At 49.9% G+C, this 23,671-nt stretch overlaps 1 protein-coding gene across 2 annotated transcripts in view; it reads left to right on the forward strand.

Annotated features, from left to right (window-relative positions):
• The window catches only part of Map6 (microtubule associated protein 6), a 65,867-nt gene that overhangs the window by 33,234 nt on the left and 8,962 nt on the right, over window positions 1-23,671 (forward strand). Inside the window, exons 2-3 of one of the 2 annotated variants that reach the window (XM_021168872.2) lie at window positions 11,403-11,616; window positions 13,335-13,531. In XM_021168872.2, the coding sequence (XP_021024531.1) occupies window positions 11,403-11,616; window positions 13,335-13,531 (411 nt within the window). The remainder of the gene's footprint in view (window positions 1-11,402; window positions 11,617-13,334; window positions 13,532-23,671) is intronic. The other variant, XM_029479034.1, reaches the window with a different exon arrangement.

Below are 23,671 nucleotides of genomic sequence, written 5' to 3' on the forward strand. Positions count from 1 at the left end.
GGCAGAGAGGCAGAGAGGCAGAGAGGCAGAGAGGCAGAGAGGCAGAGAGGCAGAGAGGCAGAGAGGCAGAGAGGCAGAGAGGCAGAGGCAGGGGCAGGACATCTCTGTGAGTTCAAGGTCTACATACTGAATTCCAAGACAGCCAGGCCTACATAGAGAGAACCAGTCTCAGAAACAAACAACCAAAACAAAATAAAACAAAAAAGATGGTAGACGTGCATTCACCCTGTTACAATTTTTTCCTGTCCTGTCACGGTGATTCTTCGTCCAGTGCCCATAGCTGGGGTTGCGCTCTCAACTGGGCCTCCTTTGTTTCTCCGGGCTATGGCAGAAGCCATACCACATGACCCAAACCGTTTGCCTCTCTGCCTTGGCCCTCACAGGATTTCCAGCTCCTGTCTCTCATGCCAGGAACTGGCACGGCGCCAGGGTTTCCAAGGCCCAGGACAAGTAGCTGTGTCTCTCTCAGCAGCCTGAGTCATTCCCTCTCCCTAGTGTCTCACTGTGCCCAAGTGCCTGAGTCACTCAACCCAAGCACCTCCCAGGCCACACCCGTCACTCCTCTAGCCTGAGGTCCTGTTGAGCCAGGCCCCCGACTCTGGTGATTTCATCCCCCCAGCAGCCACCCCACTGGCCTCCCGTTGACTGTTTCACTGTGAATGAGCACTGTCACTCTGGGCATCTCTCACCCACGTGTTTACACAGCTACCTTCTCTCCGAGCTCTGCACTGGCCCTGGGCAAGGTCTGGGGATCAGTAGTGCTCCTATGCTCGAAGGCCTCCCATCTAGAGGACACCGGTTTGTCTGAAGGCATCTAAGGCAGTTTGTGTGAGGGGGTGGGGGGTGGCAGCTTGAGTGGACTCACCACAGAATTCACATTTGAGAGCCAGCAGGGTGCCTCAGCCGCTAAGAGAGCTTGTCACCAACCCTGGTCACCTGACTTTGACCCCAAAGACTCCCATGGTGGAAGAAGAGAACCGACTCCTGCAAGTTGTCCTCCGACCTCCACTTGTTCCCTGTGGCACTTGTGTGTGCATGCACACACACCAAATTTTTTTAAATATGTAATCATTTAAAAAAAAAAAAAAAGGAAATCACATTTGAGTGGGTTTGAAAAGAGAATGGGAAGTGAGTGACCATTCCAGAGGGAGGAAATGACATATATCATCAAAGGCCAGAGACGTGAGAGGGTATGGCTAAGGTACAGGGGCCAAGAGTGGAAGGCAACGGTCCTGCTAGTGAGTGACTCCGGACAGCCAGCCATCTGGCTGGGAGCCTGGCCGTGGTCCTTACCACGTGACCTTACCAGAGTGTTTAGGCAGATAGAACATCTCTTCCACTGTCGCCCAAAGCAGGCCTCTTTTCTATAGCATACTTTGCAAATATGATTTTAGTTATGTTCTTTATCTTATTTACTTCGCCACAGTGAAGACTGAACCCAGGGCCTCACCCACACTAGGCAAGCGCCATACCACTGAGCTAAACCTCCATTTCTGAATGTTGTCGGTTTTCTGAGACAAAAGGACTTGCTATGTAGCCCAGGTTATCTCTACCCTCGTAATTGCCTGCTTTGATGCTGAGATTGTATGTTTTCTCACTATTTATTTTGTTGAGAGAAACAAGATGTGAACTGTTTTGGTTTGCAAGCCCAAGAGGGCTGTTGTTAGGGTATTCTGTCTGTGTTTGGATTTCTTTCCTCTATACAGAACGATTAATGTAAAAGAACAAGAAAATGTTATTCACTTTTAAATTTGATTTCTTGGTCTCCTGGTTTACTAACTGAGCAAATCTGTTTTCTATCTGAGGTGTGGTTTCTCAGTTATTAATGAGATAGTGTCTGACTGACAACGTTGTCGTGGATGTGGAGGGTACATGCCTGCTTGTGTGAAGCATCTGGCTGCTCTAAGCCCCAGCATCCCCCTCTCCTCTCCCTCTCCCTCTCCTGTCACAGGTCACCAGTCTGAGGACTTGCACAGCTGGTGGCTGAGAGTGCAGGGTACTGGCATAAAGGAGGTTTTGTCAACTGTTCATCATTTCCTGAAAAACTAGCTATTCTTTGGCTTTGTTTGACCAACTGATGGCTCAGGACATGACTGTCTCTGCCTCTGTGCTCTGTCAGCCTGAGGGAGCTCAAAGGGACAGCTGTCTTGGCAAGGCTGTGGGCAAGGCCTTCCTGGGAAAAGCAGCAGGAGCAGAGGAGTGGGTCAGGGGACACGTGGGGGCAGTGTCTCCCTAGCCCTCCTCCATAACCACCTTTACATTCCTCTGTGAGGCCCTGGAGCTCCCACAGCCCTTGATCTCAGTGCCCTCTTGGACATCTCTGTCTTTGTGTTCCAAGAGGCTCACAGCCTGCTCAGTGATGAGTGAGTCAAAGGTCAGTTTGTGTCTTTCTGTGATGCTGACGTGCTTCCTTGGTGTGTATACATCTGCCAGAAGGGCTAGGAGCATGCTTAAAATAGCAGCGGAATGCTACATGCAAAGCATGTGTCCATCACATGTTGGGTGAACCGGCGAGCAGGTGATAATGTGGCCCTTCTCCGGTGGTGCCCGTTGTTCATACTGGCTTGTGTTTTTAGTCTCTTTCTGCTTCTTTCTGTGATCCATGAAGACAAGTTTCCTCAGTAGGAAAAGAAAGAACAAATTCAAGGCAATGACAGGCTCTACAGATACACACTGAGTGAGTGCCTGAGGCTTCTGCAGGCAGCTTTTGAGCTTGGGTTGTGCAGTTGGACAGACCTGAGTTCCAACGCCTGATTGGGGCCTTGCTGAAGATCTGTACTTCTGATAGAGAAGGAACCTCCAACCTGAAGGGCTACACTGGGGAGTGCTGGAGTCGGGGTGTGAGCCACCCATCCTCCTGGTGTGGAGAGGGAGCAAGGCAGTCAACGAGGCTGTAAGTTATGTGAAGCCACACTCACTAGATTGGCCTAGGCAAGTGACTCAGCTTTCTGCTGTGGTTCTTTGATGGGGTCCAAGAACTGGAGTTACTTACGGCTGTGGGTGCTGGGAATGGAACCCACAAGAGGTCCTCTGCAAGAGCAGCAAGTGGCCTTAGCTACTGAGCCCTCTCTCCAGACCCAAGAAGAAACACCTCTATATTTTATGGTCTGAAAAAACTAGTTTCACATTTCTGTTAGAGAACACAGCTGCTGCTACCACCCCGCCCCACCCCAGGGTAGCCAGGACCTAAAGAGAACTGCAAATGGGGTAAGAAGACCCCACCAGGCCCCTGCTACCTGGGGATCAGAGGCAGCCTGAGTATTTGACTACCAAGCTCTACTCTCCTGTCCACAGAGTCACCGCTTTCACAGAGCTTAAATCATGTATGTCCTATTCCCTTGCCTTGGTCATATAGTATAGGAAAGGTAATAACTAATCCTGCTTCCTCCTGATACAGGACTTCTTTCCTCAGACGCCTTGTAGAAAGGCACCTTGCTTTATCTGGTAAGGCTGGATTATTTCTTCAGACCCTCCCACATCCTGCCTACTGTGGCAATAATAAATGCCTTTTCAACTTCATCTGTATCTAGAATGACAGTTCTTACCACTGGGGCACAGTGTTCAACCTCTGCTACACAAAATGTGGTGCTCAGCCATCAGAGAGAAGAATGAACTAAAGGCCCTGGTGGGGGATGGGGGTGGGTGGGCAGGGAGGAGAGCTGGGAGCCACTCCTGCATTAACATCCAGAGATGTTTTAAACTGTGATGATTGTGGACATTCAACTGTTGCAGGTTCAAAGCTGCATAATGATGGGCTATCCTCACCCTTTAAACAGTCATTTATCACCTACGTTCCTGTGTAACCTAACATCCTTGAGACAAGCACTCCGCACCAGAGACGTCTAGCAGCTTGCCTCAGATAGTGCATTCCTGTGAACCAGTAACAGATGTAAAATCCCTCTTCAGAAGACAGCCCAACAGATAGCTGAAGATTGACGGGGAGGCTCTGAGGCACCCCCTGTTCAGGGTGGCAGTTTTTCTTACGCACCCTCTCATACCCTGCGCCTCACTTCCTGCAGGGTGGAGTCCATCTTTTGAAAGACCGGGAGTGCTTTCGCAGCGTCTTCCAGTGTCATGAATTTCCTAACAATCTTCAATTCCCTCCCACATTAAACCTGCCTAAAGAACCCACTGTGTGCAGCCTAGATAACCAAATTGGCTGTCCTGGAACTCACTCTGTAGACCAGGCTGGCCTCGAACTCAGAAATCCGCCTGCCTCTGCCTCCCAAGTGCTGGGATTAAAGGTGTGCGCCACCACTGCCCGGCACACAGGTGTTTCTTAATGATGAATTCCTAAGTTGGAATTGCCAGCCCAAGGGATAAGAATGTGAAAGGCTCTGCTCATTAATTCACACACTGAACAAGTAGTCAATAATCAGCTGGATGCACCAACACCCCTGTGCTCTCCACAGCCCCCATGGTGCTCTGGTGTCTCCCACCTCCGCCCAGCAGTGGGCATTGATAGGCTTCGTCCTCTTTGTCAGTCTACTAAGTGCAGGGATGATTCCTTGTAGCTTAAAGACTTAGCTGCAAATGAAATGCAAACATGGGCGAAGAAAATCATAAATAAATATTGATGCCATTCCGGGGTCAAGAAGGATGTTGTTGTTGTTTGTTGTTGTTGTTTGTTGTTTGTTGTTGTTGTTGTTGTTTTGAGACAGGGTTTCTCTGTGTAGCCCTGTCTGTCCTGGAACTCACTCTGTAGACCAGGCTGGCCTCCAATTCAGAGACCCACCTGTCTCTGCCTCTCTGCCTCTCTGCCTCTCTGCCTCTCTGCCTCTCTGCCTCTCTGCCTCTCTGCCTCTCTGCCTCTCTGCCTCTCTGCCTCTCTGCCTCTCTGCCTCTCTGCCTCTCTGCCTCTCTGCCTCTCTGCCTCTCTGCCTCTCTGCTTCTGTCTGGATTAAAGGTGTGTGACATCACCACCTGGCTCAACTGGATTTTAAAATAGCTTTATCAAAGCATAAAATCATTCACCCTCTGTCATGTGTTTTTTTAAAAAGATGTGTGCCTGCTTGTCTGCATGTCTGCAGATCTCTATGGAGGCCACTGGAAATGGAGTCACATGCAGTTGTGAGTGAACCATCTGATGTAGGTTCTGGGACCCAAACCCAGTCCTCTGCAAAAGTAGCAAGCACTCTGAATCACAGAGCCATCTCCCCAGCCTCTTGTGACTATTTTGATGAAATTTGGTGAACATATGCAACTGAGTCCAAAAGACAGCCACCTCCCCATCACTTCACACCAAAGCAACCACTGCTCTTCCCGTCTCTATGATTTGTCTTTCTAGAAATTTAATACAAATGGAATTATATAGCATGTACTATCTTCTGTTGGTTTTCTTTTATTTATTGTATTTACACATTTGTATGTGCATGCATGGTGTGTGTATGTGTGTAAGTGCATGTATACATGCATACACAGTATAAATATGTGTGTAATGTGTGCAAGCACATCTGTGCTTGTGCATGCTGTGTGTGTGGTATGTGCAAACACCTGTGTGCATGTACATGTTGTATGTGCATGTGTATAGGTCAAATGCTCTGTCTCTATCGTTTCTGAGACAGGGTCTCACACTGAACATGGTAGAGTCCTCCATTTGGCTATAGTGGTGGGACAGCAAGCCCTCAGCCCCAAGGATCTTCTTGCCTCCACTTCCCTGGTGCTGGAACAGGCACACGTTGCCATCTCCTTAGCCCCTCAATCGGCCTGGTATCTGTAAGAGTCGTCTCTGTTAGCTGCTGAGCAGTTGTGTGCAGAGAGCTGTTTGTGTTTTCACTTGTTAGTTGGACTTGTGAGCTGTTTCTGGCTTTTGGACTGCTATGAATAATGTCACCAACACTCATGTACAAGTTGTTTGCACATGTACGTTTGGCTTTTTTTTTTTTTTCAGCTTAGGAGTAGCATCCTAGGTCATATGTTACATGTGTGCTCAACTTGAAAAACAAAACTTTTTCTGATGTGGTGGCCCATTGTGCATTTTCCTCAGAAACGTACTCGAGGTCTAGTCGTCTCACGTCCTCCATAGCAGTCGGGATCACCTGTGTTCCTCTTTACAGCCGTGTTGTGTTAGAGTGTCAACTGGTGTCACACTGTGGCATTAATTTGTATTTTCGTAACTATTCTAGCACTGAGAATCTCTTATGAGCTGGTGTATCCCTTCTCTAGTGAAGTGTCCCCGGCTCTCCTGTTTTGAAATTGGGTTGCTTGCCTTAGTGAGTTCAAAGAGACCTTTATGTATTCTGTGTGTAGCTCTTCACCAGATATTGTCTTTCATTTTCCTCATGGTATCTTGGAAACTAAAACACTTAACATTCATTATCTCATCAGTTCCTTATCTGAGGTCTTTGTTTGGTTTACTTCTTGTTCTGTTTTTGAGTCTTACTGTGGTGTTCAGGTTGATCCGATTCGCTCATGTCTCGGTCTCTGCGTACTAGAATCACAGGGTTTGGCTATTATCACACCTGGCCTTTTTAAAGATTTATTTTTATTTTATATGTATGAATGTTTTGCCTGCATGCACCTGTACATGCTCATTGGATCCCCTGGAACTGGAGCCATGGGTGGTCGTGAGCCACCATATGGGTGGCTGGAGTTGCAACAAGTGTTCTCAGCAGCTGAGCCCTCCCCCCCTCCAGCCCTCATACCTACAGCTAAGCCCTCCCCCCCCCAGCCCTCACGCCTACAGCTAAGCCCTCCCCCCCCAGCCCTCACGCCGAGCTTTTAAAAGTGCTTAATTGTGATCATCTAAATTTACCTTTCTCTCCCACCTGTGTGTGTGTGTGTGTGTGTGTGTGTGTGTGTGTGTGTGTGTGTGTTTTAGTCCTCCCTACCCAAGACATATTTGCCTACTCTGAGGTCACACAGATATTCTGGTTTGTTTGTTTGTTTTTCTTAGAGGTTTATGATTTTGAGGGTTTTGGGTTTTTGGAGTTTTGTTGTTTTAGGTTTATAATCCATGAATCTAATTCATTCTTGTCTATGCCATGAATAAGCAACAGAGATCCTTTTCATTCGGCTCTCCATCGTTCCCAGTGTTGTTGAGACCTTTATCCTCTCTGTGAGCTGCTTTAGCACATCTGCCCAGAGTAAACTAACCACGTCTGTAAACCACATCTATAAGCCAGCGGTTTCCTGGGAAATGATTAACAAACACTTCTTGGAACAAAGGAGGGGACCTGTGGGTAGTGTTGGCCGCTTTCCTGTGTGACTAGCCTCGGTGGCTGAGGCTACAAGTTACCATCCCTGAGATTCTGTCTGCTCCACAAGCCAGTGTGAGTCTGCCATGACCCACGTCTGCTCTCTCCTTCCCCTTCCCATTCATGTGCCCGGGAGCCTGTCCTCATGTGGACAATGCCTTTGGTTACCATAGCATTCTAAGTTTTGAAATCGGGCGCCCAAAACCCTCAAAACTGTTTCATCAATTTCTTTATTTACACACACACACACACATCAGCTTTCCATTTCTATGAGGAGCTCTGCTAGGATAGTTGATGGTTGCTTTGATCCATAGACCAATTTCTAGGTAATTGCTGTCGTAACAATATTGAATCTGTTTATAACAGTCCTTTGGGTTTCCCCTCAGCTGCTGCTGTCGCTTTTTATTAGTGCAGCATGTGGGCATACTGGGCTTTGCACACCCATGTGATCTCCAACAGCCTCCTTACATTCCATTCTTCTACTAGCTTTTTATCAGACCCCCGGGGAAGGAAACTGATTCCTGGTTTCTATTCTCAGCTACCTGTCCTCATGACTCTATCTGTGCTGCGCACATGGGCTCTCTTTGTTTCAGAACCCTTTCCCAGGTGTGCAGGGGCCTCTGAGCTGCATGCAGCCAGACTACCAGGGGACACTGGGCAGCTAGTGCAGAATGTCACTTCCTTAATGAGGGCACTGGTGCCTTGACACCTGTCATCCCCAGCTGTGACACATGTCTTCCTTCCATGGATGAAATACAGTTTTGAAAGAGAGAGAGGGAGAGGGAGAGGGAGAGAGAGGGAGAGAGGGAGAGAGGGGGAGAGGGAGAGGGGAGAGGGAGAGGGGAGAGGAAGAGGGGGAATTCTTTCCTTGTTTAGAATATGATTATAACAGTCTATTCATATAGTGTAATGAGTTTGTTAGATCTTAATGGATAGGAAAACTCCTTTGCGACCAGAGCCCTACATTCTCAGCGTGGATACCCCTTCTGCTTTTCACACAAAAGCTTTGAGAGGTGCTTGCAAGCCTGTTGCCCAGCCTGAAAGCTGCGCTCTGACCTTGCTGTGTCTGCGGGACTCAGTCTTCCATTCCCTCCACAAGAACAAAGGCTCCCTAAGCTGCTCTAACACTGGGACCAGGGCTGTTCCGTTTCTTTTAATCTACACATCCTCCTGCCTCTAACCAGCCCTGACAAGAGCTTAGCAGCTGACAGTGCTCACTGCCTGCCTGTGCCGGGGTTCATGACCCAGCCTCCTTCCCTCCGTGGAGGCCATGTTAATATAGCAAACGCAGACAAGCCTTTTGAACAGAGACATGGTATGTTTCCATGGCAACATACATTACTTATGAAAATCTGCAGGAAGATTTGGGACCATTACGAGTTAAGTGCGGTCTTCTTCTTGCACAACGCTACTGGGAGATGTTGAAATTTTTATTGTGTGGAGGCTAGGGGACAAAATTTGATTTCCCAAGGATTTAGATACATAATAAATAAATCTGGGGCCCGTGGGAAGAGAAATGAAATTTTTACACGGCAGTAATTGGCAGCAATCCGTTATTCTAAGTCCCTGCCATTGTAAGGAACAAGTCACTCTTCCTCACACAGTAAGACTTGTTTCTCAAACAATTCTGTTTGATTGTTACTCATAAATGCCAGTTCTTTTTAAATTGGAAACAACGGCTTCTACCCTCTTCCTTCACAATTTTCCCTTTGCGAGGCCACACCCTGTCCCCGTGCTCCAGCCTGCTTCCCCCTCCTCCCTCTTTTGGGACCCAGCTCAGCAGTGTCAGGGTTCTCACAGCTGTCTGTGGTCTGCCCCTCTGTAATTGCTCTTTCAGAACCCACCCTAGGTCTCTACCACCAAATGTCCTTAAGTGGGACAGGGCTTTACTGAGTGAACGAACATCTGTTTACAGTGGGCTCAATATCGGAGGCTCAGTTCATCAGACGTTCACTGATTGCTGCTTTGTGCAATCTGACTTGAAGTGCACTCAGCAAGCAGTAAGCCCGGTCCTGGAGGCTGCTGTCCTGATTCTGCCTACCCCGGGGAACCAGAATATTGACTTGCAGAGGTCAGAGATATAGCAATAGCTGGACACGTATCTGATTGTCTACAATCGCTTACATCTCCCGTAAAGGCTGGGAGGTGGAAGCTGCACTCATGCCTGGGATACAGAGCAGCTGAGATAACTTCTCTTGAAATAAATACCTCTAATGAAAACCAAATATATTTATTATCTAATTATCCACCAGTGGTTTTGTGATTCCAACAGGACCCCATATTCTGCCTCTTAGCCTTCACATGGGGCCTGTAATAAGACAATCCACCCCAAATGGCCAGAGGACTAGAGCTGAGATGCCTTCTCCTTCTCCTCTTCTTCTGAGACAAGGTCTCATGGTGTGGCTTTAGCTGTCCTTGACCTCACTGTGTAGACCAGCTTGGCCTGGAATTCACAAGGATCTCCCCACCTCTTCCTCCAGACTGCTGAAATTAAAGGCTTATGCCACCACACCAAGCCTATGGATTGCTTCTAAGACCCACCTCTCTGCCGGGGCTCGGGCTCAGCTGCAGTGTCTGTGGCTGAGCTTGACTTGAAGGCATTGAGCGTACCTGTGACAGCTGTGTGGCACTGCCTCTGCTATCTCTGAGTTGGACCAACACAGAGTGTCTTTGTCAACTTGGCTGGGCAGGAAGCTTTGCCATCTTGTTTTTGTTTTTATTTTTTTGCATGGATGTACTTGTGGAGATCACAGGACACCCTCAAGCATGGTTCCTCTGGTGCCATCTTTCACTGGCCTGGAACTCATCAAATAGACCAGGCTAGCTGGCCAGCAAACCCAATGGATCCACCCTTCTCAGCATCCCCAGCATGGGGTGACAAGCACTCTACCATGCCTAGAATGTTGGCTTGCTTGCTTTAACAGGGATTCTGGAGATCCAACTCAGGCCCTGGTACTTGCAAGGCAAACACTCTACTGGCTGGGTTATCTCCACACCAGGGCTGTGAAGAGAAACTCAGAGGAAGGAAGGAAGGAAAGAAGGAAGGAAGGAAGGAAGGAAGGAAGGAAGGAAGGAAGGAAGGAAGGAAGAGAGAGAAAGAGAGAGAGGGAGGGAGGGAGGGAGAGAGAAAAGATAAAAGAAATAATAATAATAATAAATAGCCACATAGCCAGGCCAGTGGTGCAGGCAGGATCCTGCTACCCAGCTATTGAGGGGGCAGAGGCAGGGAAGTTCACAGCCAGCTTGAGCAACAGTAAGCTCAAATCTTGGGCAACCGTAATGAGGTAAAAAGTAAGAAGAAGGCTGTCAGGAGACAGAGAGCACTCGCATAGCACTTGTGAGGCCTTAGGTTCAATACCTTAGAACCACAGCTCAGCTGGGTGGGACCACAAGAGAGGCTGCTGTGAGTAGAAACACGGGTGGGGGTGGGGCAGCAGATGGGAGTCACATAAGGGACAGGATAATAGCCACTTACACACACACACACACACGCAGAGCCAACACAAGCTATGATGTCCAAATGATGCAGGGGGACATGCTGTGTACTAAGACATGTCACAGGGATTCCCATCTAAAGGGACCTGGTTGTTAGGTTCTGACGACATAGAAACAAGCAAGGGAGGGGTCACCCTGAAGATTTGGACAGCAAAAGTTCTTTGCATGTAAAAAGTAGGGAAAGAAAGACTGGAGGCTGGAGGTCATCGAGAGAGCTCCTGCCTCCAGTATCCAGGGCCCCAAGCTGATCACCATCACACAAAAGATGGCAAGTGGGGCTGGGAACTTAATGCAAGGCTGCAGTCTGCCTGTCTCAACAAGTTTAAGTCTTTAGCCTTGCATGGACAGGCACCTCATGTTGAGCTCCCAAAGCACGGATGGGGCCGGGTGTCTCAGTCTCCTTTTAGAGCCTGGCACACAAGACTTGAAGGTGAGAGCAGTCGTTCTGGATCCCCCAAGTCTAGGCCTGGAAAGGACCCTGAGCTCTTTCTCTGAGATCTCCACTGCCATCCCCAGACCTGGGCCAACTCTAAGAGAAAAACAAAACAAAACAACACAAAAAAACTGTTGGGCTCTGGGGTGCTCACTCCCAGTCACACCTCAGTCAGCGCCACAGCATGTGTCAAGAGCCGGCTCGGGGTGTAGCTGGGGTGGGGACGTTTCTCTGCTGTATGATAGTTTTCATCACTGATTTTTTTCTTTGAATCATAGGAATGAATTCAGAGCATGGACAGACATCAAGCCTGTGAAACCCATCAAAGCCAAGCCCCAGTACAAGCCCCCAGATGACAAGATGGTTCATGAGACCAGCTACAGCGCCCAGTTCAAAGGGGAGGCCAATAAGCCCAGTGCAGCGGACAATAAGGCCATGGATCGCAGAAGAATACGGAGCCTCTACAGTGAGCCTTTCAAGGAATCCCCGAAGGTAAGGCAGCTCTTACTGCACAGTCAGTCCCGAGGAAGCAGGACACGGGGCTCCGGCTAGTCCCCAGGAGCTCCTGATGAGCCACACAGGCCCAGGGGCATCTCCAACAGGTCAGGTCCTGGTAAGGTCCAAGGGCACACTAGAAGGGAGGATTGCATGAAAGCGGCTTAACATTTGGCACATCTGACTCTGTATTTGAGAAATGAAAAGCCTCACCCTGGTGCTACAGCCCCTTTCCTGGCCCTCTTCACAGCCTAGCTATGGCCCTGCAGCTGTGCCCCTCCACCCCGCTCCAGTCCCTGGACCCTTCCTTTCCCTCCCAGGCTCTGAATTACGTTCACCTTCACTCAGCCTTCCCTGATCAGTGCCATCCAACAGTGTCCAATATGTGACAGAAAACATGCCTGTCAAGTAGAGAACAAGAAACGTCCCCAGGCAGTTATTACAATGTAGCAGTTTCTGAGTGAAGATCTGAGATTTTCTTTTTCTATGCTAACACCGCCCAAGGTATTTTCATCTCAGTATAGGTTGGTTAACAGGAGAGACAGGCTGGACAGAGCTAGCAAAGCAGCCTCACAGGCCATTTGCTGCGTGTCAGGCCAGATGAGGCTGGGCACATACCACTTGTGTAATAGCAGAACAAGTCTGAGGAGCAAAATAACTCCAGAGCCTAAGTGGGTGGCCTCTCCCTCCTTTTGATCTCAAGTGTAGCACTCAGTTGACATTTCCATTGTGTGTCAGGACCAGCTTTTAGCTAAGGTAGCCTCCCGACCTAGTTTGTCTGAGATGCACCTAGTTTTAACCGAATGTTTCACGTTCCCGGGAACCGCCGCCCTAGTTTCAAGCAAATCACACTGAGATCACTGGTCCTCAGCTAGTGAATGGCCCAGCCTGGGAGGCCCAATATCAGCTCTGTCCATCCACAGAGGAAATAGGTCCCAGGATAGATGTTGGCACTGAATGAAAGAAGGTTCCAGCTGAGGAAGGAGAGGGGATGGGGGATCGGGGATGGACAGCAGGGTTTGCTCTATGAACTCATCAAGGCCAGTGGCCTCAGAGTCCTCTGAGAAAGAGAAGGCAAGACTCCCTCTTCAGAACGAAAGGGAAAACCAGGAGTGAGGCCTGGAGACTGGGTGCTGCTTTGGGGAAGCAGGCAAGATCCAGCCAGAGATAAGCATGTGGCTGGTAGTACCCATTTCCTGCCTGACACCTGAGTTGTTCCAAAAAATGTCCTTACCACCCCGGGGATCCACTGTAGTTCATTCCTATGGATACCTACCTGGCCTCTTTCGTCCAGAACCTGGATGACTGAGCATCTCCTCTCTGGGATGCTCAAAGAGCCGCTTGGCCTCACTCACTTGCAACAAACCACATGCTCTGGCAGAATAAGACATAATAATTCCAAGGAGAAGGGACAAGAGATGCTGTAACCGTTGTCTAGCCCGCCAACCACCTGGCCTTGCTCACCGAGGAGAAATGGCAGGGTGGGCAGTGCGTGGCAGGTGAGCGCTGCTACAGGCTGCCTGTGGATTCAGACCAGAGAAGCCAGGTGCCTAGACACTGTGAGATCCTGTCCTCGCCCTGCCTGTCTGCTCCGTCACTAGCCACTATTGTGACTCTTTTGTTAATACTGCAATGTCTTTCTCTAAATCCCCTCTCCCACTCCCTCTCTTCTGTGTTTCTATATGTGTGCTCTGTCTGTCTGTCTTCCCACACAGGTAGAGAAACCTAGTGTTCAGAGTTCCAAACCAAAAAAGACCTCAACGAGCCATAAACCCCCAAGGAAGGCCAAAGACAAGCAGGTGGTGTCGGGCCAGGCTGCCAAGAAAAAGACCACCGAAGGCCCCAGTGCTACCAAACCCGACGACAAGGAGCAAAGCAAAGAGATGAACAATAAACTGGCTGAGGCGAAAGAGTAAATGTCACCGCACTTTCCTTCTCTCCCCTCCCCCACCCCCTATATTTAAACCAACCAACAAACAAAAAAAGGCCACAAAACTAATTAGAGACTTCCCATCTGCCTTGGTTCCAAGGGTCCCAGGAGCCCTGCAGTTGGTTTCTTATGGGAGAAATTATGTGTCTGAGGCCACCGACTCTTATTACTGGTGGCACAGCATCTAGCCAAGGGTCCGCTGGGAGGCCAGGAAGCAGTGTGCACTGGCTGTGCCTTTCCTGTGGGTCTGGGTTGGGTCAGGTCATAGTTACTGCCTAGCCCAACTCCTGGTGGGACTTGGAAGTGTCTGCTGCAGGGCACCCTCCCCTTGAACACCCCCACAGTTTGCTTCTCGCCATTTTGGACTTAGGCAAATGTTCTTTCCCACGTTCACTGGATGCTTGCATGCTGCCCCAGTTCAGCTTGGGCTTCAGCTTTTAGAACTTGTGAAAATGTTAAAGACAACAAGAACAAGAAACCAACCTTGGCCTTACTGTCAGTGAAACGGAATTGTGTCTGTTACCTAGAAGAAACCCTCTCCTGGAACCTCTGTTAGGAGTGTGTGCCTGTGTTTTGTGCCTATTGGTGGGCTTTGAATAGTGTGTCAAGTAATAGGCCACTGGCTGAGAAGTGACAGAGAGTGAGTATTTGGGATGCTGTAGATGGTGTAGGAGGAGCTCTGAGCAATGGGAGCCCACTTTTCTCTGCCCTTAGCATACTGCTGATGCGCCCAACACCTAGTTAAGAGAGAATGGTCAGGTGTGAGACGGCACAGCGCACACTTATTGTGACTTTTTGTTCCTTCGGTGTGCAGATGGAATGTGTAGGCATGACGGCGAGGGTGGTGATGCACCCTCCAGCCCCGACCGAGCTCTTGCTCTGCTCCACAGAAAGGTCAATGTGCTGAGCATGTGGCCAGTGTGTGTAGCGAGTCCTGCCAAGCGCTTAGCCAGCATCTTTGACTTTCGAAGCTTAGAAACAGCTCTTGACGTACTCCGTGTTGCAGTGTCGCCTGTGTGGGGCCGAAGCCCCCTAGAGTTGTGTTGTAGGAATTAGGGAATGGTTATGAAAGGAACCTGCCCTCCTGACTTATGAGGGAACCCAAACTATCCACCAGAAATGTCCTGGTGCAATAGAGATTGCCCCTGTCCTGGAAGTCCTCAGTGTTCTGAATAGTTGGGATGGGCCACCCCAGGTTGCTTTCTCCTGTGGTGAGTGGTTCAGAGGGCAGGTCTGATGGCTCCTTGGTCTCTTCAGGTCCCTGCAGTTTGGGAAGGTGGAGCTCCAAAGAGCCAACTCAGTCTCTCCGTGCAGACTTCGTGCGCACCTTGTGAGCCTGCTTGAGACATGTTTGGAAAATGAATGCATCAGCGCTGGGCAAGCCTTTGTTTTCAGCAGAGCAGACTAGAAATGAAGTCTACAGCATAGCCCGATGCCTGCCTGAGTCTTTTCTGACTCAGGGCCTGGACTGTGAAGGAGACAGGCTAGAGAAGGGAGGAGACATGATGAGTCTCATTACCACAACTCACAGGTTTCACAGGCCTGTTCAGAAATGCCTAGAGCTCAGTACTGTTCCTGGCTACCTGTTAGCCAGCCTTACCGTTTACCAGAGAACTCTATCAAGTGCTCCATCTGTAGCGGCCGGTGCGTGTTCCTCTCAATCCCCGGCGGCAGTCGGATCTGCTGTTAGCCACACTTTGATTTCCCTGTAGAATAAACATATGTTTCATAGATCGAGTAAGTCAGAGTTTACAGTGCACAGGGATCCTTCATTCGGTGTTCATGTTCTGCATACCTTGTACCAGGCTTGGTGAGCAGACAGGTCACTATATCAACACATCCAGGCAGAGCTGCATGACTACCCCACATGGGCTGTGACTGAGTGGAATTGGTGTTGTGTGCACTGTAGTTTGCCATAGCTTACCACAAGGGCCCCCAGAGCCTTAGGGGCTGAATTCCTTACCCTGTCCTGCCTGAGGCTTTAGGTGACCTGGATAATGTTCTTCTCAGGCTGTCAGGGTCCCCCCCCCTCTTTTTCACACACCCACCTAACGAACACCGTTTGCTCTTGAATGTTTCACTCCACTCACAAGAAATGCCCTTTAATTTCTACTGTTTACAAACAAAGCTCTCCAGGTCTTATTCTGTCTCTCAAGTGTACTGGACAAAACTGACCGTGGTTCCTCAAGCAATGTTTGGTGTCACCTCTCTGCAGGTGACCAAGCCCGTTCCTCACTTCGTACATTTCCCTCTGTTCTCTGTTCACCCCGGAGCAAGAGAGCTGGAACGGAGACTTTTTTCTTTAATTTGTCCTGCCTGCAAAACTCCCGGAAGCTATGCCCGGCTTCCCGTTCTCTGCCCAGCACCCAGACAGCAGAAGAAGCTGTGTCACACCGAGGCAGAGAGGAAGTGTCTACTTAGGATTTTGTGGCCCGGGTGTTGTTGCATACCACAGATTGTCTATGGATCATGTAGTACTCCCCTCTCTTGGTGCTATTTCATTCCTGATGTTAGTAAAAGAATGACAAAAGCAAAAAAAAAAAAAAAAATTCATGTATAGCCAATTGATTGTGACGTCTCGTGGTCTGTGCCTGCTCAGAAAGCAAATCAACGGGTTCCCCCCGACCCCAGTTATAAATAAACGCTAAAGACAAACACCACTTTCTTGATCGTATTTCCTTGGTGAGGCCCAGCCTGAGTAGTATAAAGGCAACAGCTTTTGGCATCTGAGCCTCTCTGGACAAGATGAGCTGTGCCCTGCAGCTTCCCCCGGGGCCTCCATAATGCAGCTTGCCTCTTTTAGATTGCCTCTCAGGTACTAATTGCCAGCAGTCAGAGCTAAATGTTGGGAAAGGCGAAGATGGACCCAGAGACGCCCTGGCCAACAAGGTAGTGTAAAATTTTCATGCCGTGTCCCTGGAACAGTGACTGCCTGAGCCACCCACCACCTCACTGCAGTGAGAAGCTGCTGCCTAACTCTTCCCTTCTGTGGCCAGCGGCAGTGGCAGAGGCGGCGGCTGCATTGGCCCTGGCCTCCTTTCATGCAGGGGTGCAGCTTACTCATTTAATCCATGGTCATGCTACAGGTTGCACCCAGGATTGACTCAGTGTGTTGTGCATGTGCCTGACATGGGAATGAAAAAATGGCCAGGAGAGTGGCTCAGACAAGGATTCAGTGAGTCAGGGGACTTGGAAGCTCAGTGGAGAACAGTTTTTCCCGTGGGGGTGGGAAATAAGAAAAAGCTTCCTGTTGGAGGGCACTAAGAAGGGTGGCAGGATATCCATGTGCTGGGCGTGTAGGGCAGGTGCCAAGGCAAGGGAGCAGATTCGGGGATGGAAAGGGGTGGGGTTGGTGAAGAGCCTCAGGGCGAGAACCTCGGGCGCTCACTCTGTTGTCCTTCTAGTAAAGCAGGAGACAAAGACTTTGATCTCGTCGTTTCTCCAACATGTGTCTATTGGATACTGTTGTATGCCAGGCTCTGTGCTAGGCACTAGGGAAGCCAGGAGACTGAGACCATACCTCTGATCACAGTGGGCGTGGAGGAGGAGTCTGTTCTAGCTGGTTCCATGGATGAGAAAGGACTCAGCAGATGGGTAGGTGATGATCGGGTAAACAGAACGGAACCTACCCAAGGCATGCCAAACAGAGGGACGTGCCCAAGCAAAGGTGTGGATGGGGCCATGAACCCGACGAGCTCAGGTTCTGGGGGTCCACTTGAGGGTGGGGGTGGCAAGGGCAGGAGAGAGCAGAGTTCCATGGCGGAAATGCCTTGTGTTCCATTGTGGGCGGCTACTAACTGGGGATCCATTCCACGTACCCAGGTTGCACCCATGCCCTGCATGCCTGCCATCATGCTTCTTGCTTTACCATGCCACAGCCACAGGTCCTTTCCCATTCTACCTGAGAGCCCTAGGGCGGCACTTCCATTGCTGGCCCTACCCCAGCATTTGGGAAGGCAGTGTTAAAAATCAGTCTAGAGTATTAATATTTTGAAAATTACTATATATTTGTTTTCCAGATGAATGGAAGACATTTGCACCCAGCTGTTATTTTTATAAGAGGCAGGATACAGGACAAATGCTCAACAAATAAAGATATAGATAGGTGTTAGTTTTCATTTCAGAGACTAATTAGGATTGGGAGATAGGACAGGAGAGATCAGAGGTGCAGATAGAGGCGAAAGAGAGAAAAGAAGGACACTACAGAACATCAGAGCGCCAAGAATAAGCCCAAAGAGTGAGGGAAGAAGAGATGCTGAAAGAACCAGGCCAGGGCAAGAGGAGGAGGTCCAAGGGAGGAGGCCAGAGAGCAGGTCATCCTGGCCTGCTTCATCTGCACCACCCAGGTGACCCAACCCAAGCCCGCACACCCGTGGCTCCCGACATGGCCCAGAGCCCCAGCACAAGAACCTACAACCCTGCCTCATATCACATTCCTAAGACAACCGACAACTAAACCAGGCAGGTAGCTTTAGAACTACCTGCTAGTTTACTGTTGCAAACTAGTTAGGTGTGAGTTTCAATTCTTGCTTCAGGTGTATATATTTTTGGTGCGGTTCCACCCAGGGTCATTACCATCTCACAAAAGTGTGGACCCTTGTGGTGCCTCATGGTGGTTTCCAAGGCCATGGACTGCTCAAATGCTGAAATGCTCACATCTCGGGTATCCAAAGTTTCAGGGTGCACCGTGTAGGCCATCAAGCACTTAAAGCAGGCCGCTGCTCCCTAAACCCTATCCCAGCACAGCCTGGGCAGTGGCTGGAACCACGGTGACAGAGATGCCCTTTCCCGGGCCACACTTCACAGTCTGGCAGGTACCCCAGATTCTTGCCCCAGCATCTCACAGTACCCCCTAACATTTAGGCCATCCTACATCAGCCATGCAGCATCAGGAGAGCAAGGCTAAACACCTCAGGCATTTCCTCAAGGAGTTTGGCTGAGATGGAAAGGGCCCTCAGACACTGTGGGGTCGGCAGCTGGAAGCTGGGTCTTCACCGGCCTCTTGGATGGAGTCTTTGTACCCTTCTCTAGAAAGAAGGACTGTAAGAGTGTGGATGGGACACCAGAGTGCAAGGGACACAGACACTAGGCAGATTGTTTCAGTACTGTGTAGTATTGGGGTGGTATGTGATGACTTCCTTATTGATAGAAATGAAGCTAACTGAGAAACTAGTTATACAAGAGGCTGAATGAGTCAAACAGTCCAAAGACAACCGCCTTGAGAGATTTCCAGCTATTGGATTCTTTGGAGTCCATGGACTGAATAATGTCCAAACAATTTCTACTTTAGTTGCTTACAGAGCAGTCTGTCTATGAGCACAGCGAGGCAGGCATTTGCCCAGCTTTCAGATGAGAAAGGGGTAGCTCCAAGGGGAAGGCTCTGGCCAGCTTGGCCCAGCTTGAAAGACAGGAAGCTTAGGACTGGCTGGAATGAATCAGGTTCCAAACAAGTGAGACCCTTAGGGAAAATTACACCCAAAGCAGGCAAAAGTACACTGTGGCCTGGCCGTCACAAGCCCTCCAGCGAGCAAGCCCAGCACTCCCTTCGATACTGGGATCCAGTGCAAACTGGGAGGAAATCAGAATTGGACCAGGTCTTCTGTTACCAACTGTGTGATGGAATCCAGAGGATGCTCTGAACACTGGAGAGTGGAGGCCACTCCTTGGTGCTTTTTATTCCGAACACTGGAGTTGAGCTGAAATGTCTGTCTCTGTCCTCGAGTGAGTGGCTCTTGGTCACTTGCCCACTAGGGACCATACTCAGCTGTTTCAACATAGAGTCTCAGGAACCTTACCTGGGGCCAAGGAAATTTCAAGTGCATAGAAAAATAAATTATTGCCACTGCTATGGGCTGAAGCTGCTGGAGGGCTCTCACAGGGGCCTTGCAAGTCTGACCATGCCATCCCCTGCTTGAAACCATCGGCTCCGGCTCCCACGGCCTGCAGAAGCTTATTCTCAGTCACCACGCTGCTTCTCACCTCCATGCCTTCCCCACGCTGTCCCTCCTACCCAGAATGCCCTTCTCCTGCTTCTCACCCGGCTAACTCATCCTTCAAGACTCGGCTCAGGGGACTGCTCCAGGAAGCCTTGCCTGCACCTTCCAGGCTGGGTAAGATGTTCCCCGTGTGTGTGTCTTCATCGTGGAACTCATCACATGTCCTGTGTCATCAGCTCACATGTGTGTGCCTTCCCCACCCCCCAAAACTGGATCATGCTCCTCCAGGGGAAGGGTCAGCTCCTTCTGTCATCTACTTCCTGGCCCAATGTCTACCACAGAGAATGTCTTCTGAAGTGTTGAGTGACTCCTGAATGCGTGAATGGGTGAGTGACCATAAGCACTGTGTGCCCATGTTCACCGTGGTGCCTCCACAAGGCTCCTTTATTCTGCCTCACAACTTCCCCTGCTCCTAAGAAAGGAGTGGTTGTGGCATACTCTCCATGTCAACCACACAGCAGAGTCAGCTGCCTCTGTGACAGCCAGCCTCGGTTTGGTCTGCATCCCTTTGTACTTGATGTAGCTACTACCTCTCCTAAGCAGTCTTCAATTCAGAAAATCACAAGCTCTCAGATACAAAGTAATCTTTTGTTTGGTTTGGGTTGTTTTGTTTTATTTTGTTTTGCTTTTTGAGACAAGGTTTCTCTGTGTAGCCCTGACTGTCCTGAAACTAACTCTGTAGACCAGGTTGGCCTCGAACTCTGAGATCCACCTGCCTTTGCCTCTGCTGGAATTAAAGGTGTGCTCCACCACCGCCCAGCTCAGAGTAATCCTAAACGGTGGCCCCGTCCCCTTCCCTGCTCAGAGCAGAGACCTCTCATCCCTGGCAGAGCAAAGAGGCGTCTCCTTCCACCACCCACTCTGAATTTGAGCTGGCAGCAGCCCTGTTCTCTAATCCAGACTCTGCTGTTCCAGCTGTGTGACCTTGGCTGAGTCTCAGGATGTCTAAAACCCCCAGAGTTGTTGCTATAATACTAGACTGTCTCACCCTCTAAACCGATGTGGTATGCAAATTCAGGAAATGCAGACTGGGGCAGCCAGGAATCTGTTTGGTGCTGGAGCTTGCAGGTGGCGGCTGGGAAGAGTGCTGATAGCAAGGGCTCCTGTCATGGGTCCCTGCGCTCTTGTGAGAGATGGATGCAGGTGGATGGGAGGTGGACCACCTCTGGCAATAGTTGAATTCCCAGTGCTTTGCTAGAGACCACTTCTCTCCCATCCCCTCCCTCTCACCTCCTTGGTTCACAGTGTCCTAGCTGCAGCCACTAGCAGCCACTGGAGGAGAAGTCATTCTCTCTACAGCAGGACTGAGATCCAGGCTGGCTAAGGATGGCTCTCACTGCCCCGCCCCCATTTCAGCCTTCATGGGCTCCCTCCTCTCTGAGCGCCTCTATAAATCACCTGTGCAGATCCCAGTCTTGCAATTACGCGGAATTCCTTTTACACGGAATCTCTCTGGACACCCAGAACAGACTTTGATGAATTGCTGAAGATTGCTGCTATCCTTTTGCTTTGGGGGTGGGGGAAGGGGGGCATGTAAAAAGACCGATTTGCAAATTCCCAGGAGCACAGAGTTAGATAGGAGCTGAGCCATTTCTGTCTGGCAGCCTCAGTCCAGTGAACTATATTTTTAAAAGGGTCAATAGGATTGCCAGGTTCTTGGCAACTCATTCAGAGAATCAATTCTGCCTTTGACTTTGCCTTCTTGGAGTAAAAACAACCAAAGATGCTTTTGATAATACTTCTTATATATACAACTGGGAATTCATTTCATCCTTAGGTCAAATCTACACAATATATTTAATGATTTTTAAAAGCATAAATAGTAAATACATTTAAAGGGCCACTTAGCCACTTAGCTGACTTCAGAAGCCCACGATCACGTGGAGAGACAGAGCCCCCAAGTCTTAGAAGAATCTGGGAACCAGGAACCTGGCCCCGGGCTCTGGGCTCTCTAAGTTGCAGGGTCGGTCCAGCTCACAGGAAGGAAGGAAGCACTGACTTCACCCGACTTGGTCTCACAATAAGGCTCTTTACAGATAAAGGAATCAAAACTCAGTGACTAAGCCACAAAATCAAGCAGTCTGTGAGTGTGAGCCTAGATTTGAAGCCAGTGGTTGATGCTACAAAACTCACTCTTGGTCCAGCCCTTAGATGCAGCTAGGACTCCTGCTGTCCCAGAACACCTGCACCCTACTATAAGCAGTCTTCCCCTGCCCCCTTCTCAGGGACTATAGCAACCTCTCACCAGAGGCCCTGGATTCTGTAGGCAAATTGTGGGTGGGGCTCACTCTCCTACAGGTAAGCCTTGTGGATGCAGCCTCCCCCTCCCTACCTGTGATTCCAGCTCCTCATCCACCTGTTGAGCCACCTTGGGTGAACTCTGCCCCGCCGGTGTCCCTTCTGCTACCGTGCTCAGGTAGGCTAGCCCTTGAGCTAGGAAGCTGCTGCTTTCTGGAACTGTTTTCTCTGTTAGGGTGTGTTGCATGCTGGAGGTAAACTTGGGGACAGGACAGTCTGGCATGGTAAATTCAGGAAGGGCTAAGGAGAAGGGGCGCTGAGCTGGCATTGCCTAGGGATCTGTTCTAGAGGATGCATTTCTCAGAAGGTGCAATTGAGGCCTCATAGCCTGAGTCCTGCAGAAGTCATGGAAGACAGCCAGGGCTAGTCAGCCGCAGTGCAAACCAAACTTGGTTCTGAGCAGCAGATGTACTTGGGTCTCAGTATTTGCAGAGAGGAGGGAGCTCCTCCATGGAGTCGTGCTTTGCTTGTACTGTCTGGGGCAACTCTGGGCAACTGGTAGTCCCCTTCTGAGCCTCCTTTCCTCCTCTAGAGAGTTCAAGAGAGAACAATCCCAAGCTGCAGGGCCTGTACACTAGAAAACAAAAAGCTGTATCCTATCAAAGGTTCCCTTAAACTTAGATAGCCCTGTTGAAGAGGACCGGAGATCCTGAGGCAAACAAGGCTAGGAAAATGTGCATGTCCTATATACATGGCCATTAGAATCTGATGTAATGCAAATTACTTCCTAGCTCCCCGTTTAGGATGCCAGCCCCTACCGTGTACCAGCCTAGGCTATGCCTCCCTATTTCCCAATTATATTCAGTGGCCACACACACTCAGTAGGCATGTGTGAGATGTTAGGGGAAGGAAAGAGGGGAGGGAGAGAAGCAGTAAGCATCATCCATGTCCTTAGAGGGCCCAGTCTAGAGACAGCTACCGCCTGATGAGAGCAGCAGCTGTGGAGGAAGGAGGGCACAGAGTGGGAGTCAGAGATGCTCTCACTGGGTAGGCAGCCGAGAACCGAGTCTTCATCCCTGAGGAGGGTCTCCTAGCCTGGCAGGCAAGGAGAGCAGGAAGACTGGTCGGTAGGGGTGAGTTCAGAGCTAAGAGTTGTGTTTTGTTTGGAGGTCATACCTGTGGCTTAGCTGTCAGTTCTGAGCTCTGGTTCCTGAGTGGTGGGAGCTGCCTGAGACCTGTAAGGGAGAGTAATCTGACCGGTGAGAGCTGCTGAGCTCTTAGCTGTGGGGCGTGGGTACCCAGAGAGGCTGGGGTAAGGACGTGACTGCTGCCTCTCCTGGTGCAGGCAGGATGGTGGTCCTGGAAGGGTGGCCCCAGAGTGCCAAACACCCGTTACTTCCAGGTCTCAGAACCACTGAGATTCCAAGGTGGGCTGTGTCACGGGGATGCATACCCACCCCAGAGCACTAAAGGCAGTTAGGACCAGGAAGATGCCAGCAGAGACCAGGAGGCCTGATGGCCCCAGGCACCAGTATTCTGGTTGTGTGGGGATACACTCTCATGGAGCAAAGAGGAAAGACTTCCTAGCAAAGTGATGTCTTTGACCCTAGAGAGAACTTAGAATCTGTTTGAAGAGATACAGGCCATTCAGGGTTAAGGCAAGGCAGGGGTGGCATGGCTCCCATTCACTGATGGTGACATTGTGTTCTAGTGTGTCTGGGGCTGCTCTAGGCACAGTCTGGGTCTCACTTCTGTGCTCCTGGCCCAGGACTGAATAGAGTGCACATGCCATAGGGTTTGCCCAACGAGTAGTTAAAAGAGAAAAATAAATCAGAGAACAAAGAGGCCACACCTCAGCTGTTATTGTCCTTCCATGTCTACTAGATAC

Source organism: Mus caroli, chromosome 7 (genome assembly GCF_900094665.2).
Source record: "Mus caroli chromosome 7, CAROLI_EIJ_v1.1, whole genome shotgun sequence".
NCBI lineage: Eukaryota > Metazoa > Chordata > Mammalia > Rodentia > Muridae > Mus > Mus caroli.